This window comes from Lactuca serriola, chromosome 5 (genome assembly GCF_051521515.1).
Source record: "Lactuca serriola cultivar US96UC23 chromosome 5, Lser_US96UC23_V15, whole genome shotgun sequence".
NCBI classification, from domain to species: domain Eukaryota; kingdom Viridiplantae; phylum Streptophyta; class Magnoliopsida; order Asterales; family Asteraceae; genus Lactuca; species Lactuca serriola.
Window position 1 is genome coordinate 262279114 of NC_136412.1, and position 5407 is coordinate 262284520.

The 5407-nt window shown below is 35.6% G+C and overlaps 1 protein-coding gene across 1 annotated transcript; it reads right to left on the reverse strand.

The window, feature by feature from the left end:
• Positions 1-292: 292 nt before the first annotated feature.
• LOC145054162 (FtsJ-like methyltransferase family protein) lies at positions 293-4870 on the reverse strand. Its single transcript, XM_079002307.1, has 10 exons — positions 4308-4870; positions 3399-3602; positions 3259-3305; positions 3019-3175; positions 2865-2926; positions 2579-2768; positions 2121-2210; positions 1884-2026; positions 1605-1731; positions 293-1483 (listed from the first exon to the last, which is right to left on the reverse strand). The coding sequence occupies exons 1-10, from the start codon at positions 4782-4784 to the stop codon at positions 476-478; spliced, it is 2505 nt and encodes an 834-aa protein (XP_078858433.1). The 5' UTR covers positions 4785-4870; the 3' UTR covers positions 293-475.
• Positions 4871-5407: the final 537 nt, after the last annotated feature.

The following is a 5407-nucleotide window of genomic DNA, read 5'->3' on the forward strand; positions in this document are numbered from 1 at the left end:
CTAGATATGTATAAAAAAAAACAAATAGTTACCCAAGATGTAAACATACCGAAAAGTTAATTACTTTAACAAGACATTTTCCCTTGTTCTAGTCATCCAAAAAAATTATTTCTGTTCTGTGAAGGTTCTTCCCACCAAACGGATCCTTTATAATAGATTTCTATATTAAAGATACGCAGACATACAAAACTAATAAGTTTTTTCGAGGCTAATCAGTGAAAGCTCTGAGTCACCAGAATCAGGGACCCAAACAAGCTTTGATAAAAATCAGAAATTCAAAAATAAGCAACCATACATGACAATTAACTTTCATTTGTTGATCTCCATATTCTTTAACAAAAAAACAAAAATTATTTTACTATCAAAACAACATACCAAAATTTCAATTCAAAACTCATCATCCTCTTTCCCTTGGTTCAAAAACAAAACACCATATTACAACTTCACTCTCTTCTCCGATCCAAAACTTTCACCTTCACTTTCTTCCCGTTTTACCCTTGGCCGGGCCAGCCGGTTTCCCTTTCTGCCCTTTCCCACCTTTGCTACTCCCTTTCCCTTTCCCTTTCCCCTTATCCTTAGTCATCCCTTGTTTCCTAGCATCACTCTTCATCCTCCTATCCACAAGCATCTTCCCTTTTCCAGCCCTCACTTGCACCCCTTTCTTAGCCACCACCAGTTCCTTCTTCGGCCTCTGTGGGACCGCTTTCTTATACAAAGTATCAATCATCTTCATCTTCGATTTCTCCGAAATATCCGCTTGATCCGAAATACTATTCGCCTTCTTTCTAACCTTCTCCATTTTCCTCATCGCAACGCGCTTCTTTCGGGCCTTCGCTTGGGCCACCTTCTTAGCGGGCCGAGCATTTATTTCCTTAAACTGGGCCTTCATTGCGTTCACCTCCTCTTTCGTTATCGGCTTCATTGGAACCATGTGCTTCCTCTCTTCATCTATGAACCATTTCGGTAGCCCTTCATCATCGTGAAACATGTATTTGTTGTACGCGTCATCCAGCATTTGTTCTCTTTGTTTCTTTCGCAACATTTTCTTCGCGCATGCTAAGATTTCGGCTTTTGTTTCCACGTCATCATCGGACGAGTCCGATGATGAGTCATCACTCGAATCTGTGTCCGGGCCCGCGACTACCTCAAGATCTTCAGTAGGTTGGGATTTTGGGGCTGTTATGTTTTTCTTTGAGATTTTTGATTTTGGTTTGTTTGGGACCATGATTTGGGTGTTATCGGGTTTCTTCTTGTTATCGATTTGCATTTCGTCTTCTTCATCGTCATCACTTACGTCCATTTTTGTAGTTTCTTGTTCGTTTTCATCATCAAACACATCCTGACTAAACCATTTTGCTGCGATTTCTTCTTCGGTAGGCTCGGTGTCATCAAATGGTATCATCAATGGATTTGTTTCTTGAATTTGTTGATCGTTGTCAGAGTCTTCATCTGGATGAACATCTTCTTCTTCTTCTTCTTCGCCCTAAGAATATATAACAAAACATGTAAGAAACTAAGAACAATATTTAATTTAAAATTTCATTTGAAAATATATATATATATATATATATATATATATATATATATATATATAAATAAAAAACCTCGAGAAGTTGTCCATCTTCAGAGTGTTTTTGCTTCAACCGTTTTCTCTGCTTTGTGCTCCCTTCTTTCTTTTCTATGTATTTCTCGTAGGCATCTTCGAGTAATTGTTCCATTTGATCATCATATCTGAAACCAAGATTTGGAATTTAATTAAAGCAAATTGCAAAGAAAAGCGACATACTTTACTCAAACTTCCAATACAGGTAGTGTACATTATTTTCACATAAGAGCAACATATTTGTATCTTTTTATCCATAATACACTAAGTAGCAACATACCTTCGACGCTCTTCTTCAGAGTCAATGTCACTGAGTGACTCATCTTGGGAGTCTGCTTGTGCTCTCTCATCATCACTATCTGCTGCTTCATTATTTGGACCATCATCTTCAGGGTTATCAACAGCCACCAGATCCTTCTTTCCCTGAGTGACAAAAATATTAAAAATTGTAAGTTTACTTCAAATGCATTAGTATCTAATTGAAATGCACATTAATATTAAATGATAAAAAACTGACCTTGATAGATGACAGAGAAAATAACTCGATATCAGTATATCCATCCTCCATTACATCACTCTGCATCCCAGTTGCTTTCCTTGCTTTATCCTACAGTTAACAGATTCCATTTTCAAGTTAATAAATAGTTAAATACATTATTCATTTACCTAAGAAACAATGTACTTCAATTTATTTGTTTCTTATAGCATTATCTTTTCATTTCTTCATAACATAGCATTGTATTTTCAACTGTCTCCTTAGTAAGGCAATTTATTTTGAAAAACATAGCCAACTATAGAAGGGAAAAATGCTTTGTATTTAAATAACATAGCTATAATTAGGTAGATTTTTTTAAATAAAATGTTGTAAAAAAGGATAAATAAAAGTAGAATGCTATAGCATACAAATTAGTGGAATTACACTACTATTTTTTGCAACTAACACAAAATGAGATTAGTGATCAAAGTGTATCAAACCTTAGCTCGACGTTTTGCAATAATCTTTTTTGCCTGTTTTTTCTTACGCAACATAGCATTTGTCAATGCCTCCATTTCATTCAGTGCTTCATCATCATCATCATCATCATCCTTCTTTTCAGGTTCAACATCTGCAGGTTTAGGGGTTTCCTTTTCAGGAGAGAAGGCCTTTCTGATATGAATACGCCACCTAAACATCCCATCAAAAAAAAAATCAAAATCGAGAAAAGGAAGTAATGCATATGTATGTGGCCAAAAGAAAAAGAAAGGAAAAAATGATTTTTACTTCAATAAATGCTTAAAGTCTTGCTTCCCTAAAACACGCAAGTCATCACATAGTGCTTTAACCTGGTAAATCAAGAAATCTGAAATTGTTAACAAATGGAAACACAATAATCACATCAAGAATAAAAAAAGAAAAAGGGACCTTAAGACATTACCTCCTCTGTAGTCAATGCATGATCCTTGATAGCTTGACAGGTGTCATCTTTGAATTTTATAGATGTAACAGAACCAAGAATATCTAGAGGAGCATCTGACCAAATAAACTCTGTAACTGAGCTGGTTTTCCTCAATGTTGTGTCACCATCTTCATACCTGATACATTAAAATGGTTAGCAACAAGCCAACAACTTTAGGGTTTAAGATTTAGTGTTTAGTATTTAGGGTTTAGGGCTTACCCATCACGATGTCTCTTCTGCTTTGTTCCTCTAAGTACATCAAGTACCTGAATTTGTAATTTTCACACACAAGATGAAAGCTTTTTAGTTTTCTGTTGACATAAGTTGGATAGTTATCAGAAGTGAAGAGATATTTGTACCTTTGGGGTTTCTTTTCCACTTTGGAAAAGATGCCTAACATCAAAAAGACGAGGATCTATCTTAGCAGGTGCCTTATATTTCAGACATACAATATAAATTTCTGCAGATGTGGAACGACTGGCAGCTGGTTTATCCACTTCAACCTTTTCAAATAACTGTCTAAGACAGTAAAGGACAGCATTGTAGTCCCGGGATCTAAAAACCTGTTACAGATGATACCAAGTGGTTAAAATTTAAAAATATGATGCTCTTTACATTGGATTAAGTGAGGGTAGGATCAAACATATAATAGAACATAGGATTGTTTGAATACATTTTAGCATGAATAAACAATACAAAAGGAACATTAGGAAGGCTAAAATGAGCTAACTTACACAAACAAGAAAAGCAAAAGGTTTTCAATCCAACAATTCAGATACAAATTTGTACCTGAAGTAAATATAAAGATGTGACTTTTCACAAATCACCACATGGCGAACACTGTTCACTCAGGTTATGCCAAAAAGCTTTAGTGCACCAGGCTCATCTTTCTATTTAACATTGATTATGGGAGTCAAAAACATCAAATTTACCTCGACTCCAAAGCAAGATTCGATTTAAATTAAAAGAAACTTGAAATGACTCCATTTCATTACAACAAACCTTTTCAAAAACAAGGAATCATCAACAAATTGAGGATATAACATAAAAGGATGTTTGGATGTGTGATTAAAGTGGTCATTTAGAGTGTTCAATAAAAAGTGATTATCATTCAGATTATTTAATGAAGAATGATCTAATTATCAATTTTAGGCACATGATTAATTATGATTATTGCTAAACATAACATAATCACGAATCGGTTTTGTTTTCAAATTCGCGAAACACTATTCGAGTTATAGAAATGTAAAAGGTCGAGAGATGGATACCTTGGTAATAAATGCTCCTTTAGGGGCCAACAACTCCGAAGCAAGCTTAATCGAATCAATAACCAGAGAATTCTGACTCGTAGCCTCCTGCGCCCAAGCACCACCGACATTAGGAGATCCATCGTGCAACACCAAATCAAAGGCCCTAACACCATTATCAGACATCAATCTCTTAACAGTAGCCCTACACTTAGGCGTGGTAATATCTTCTTGCACCGCAATGGCGCCACGAATGGGGCGTATAGGGTCAAGATCGACACCAATCACAAGACTTCCAACAGGAACACGTTCGACGGCGGCTTGCATCCAACCACCGGGTGCGGCGCAGAGATCGAGAACGGCGTGAGAAGAACGGAGGAAAGTGTACTTGGAATCGAGCTGAATAAGTTTCCAAACAGCACGAGAACGGTAGCCATGTTCTTTGGCCAAGTGGTAAAACTTATCCAAACGATGCTTTCCCTTGGCCTTTCCACCCATCGTTAGCTGCTACTCGCGGAGGAAGTAGGGTTTAGGGAAGGGGACGTCTGTTATTATGATGATTTAGGGTTTACGGGTGGTGGAGGTAACTTGATATGAAGGAGTTCAAAGCGGCGCTTTTGTTGTCTACCCTAAACTTTTATTTGTTTCACTTTCGCCCTAAAATCGGCATAAGTTTCAAAATCCAAAGCTTCAAATTCATTATCTTTTAGCTAATTTTTGACCGAATAGTCGAAAAAACCGCTGAAAAATTAGTTGTTAAATAAAAAGTTATTTAGTAAAAAATGAGGTTTGATAAAAGTAGCTGAAAAAATATGAAATGATATAAAAAAAAACATTTAAAATAATGTGTTTTTATAATTAATTAAGGGTATATTTGGAAACTTTTTAAAAAACTCTTAAAAAGCTAGTGGAAATAGCTTTTTAAAAAGTTAACTTATAAATTATTTTTTGGTTCGCCAAACATGACAACTTAAAAAAACTCGAAAAATAAGCTAGATTTTCAGCTATGTGTGGCGCGTCAAACACAGTCTTAATACGAGAGTGAACATTTTGATCTCACGTGCTTCTTTTGTTTTTCTAATTTTTTTAAACAAATGTTTTTTAAATTTTGATTATCAATC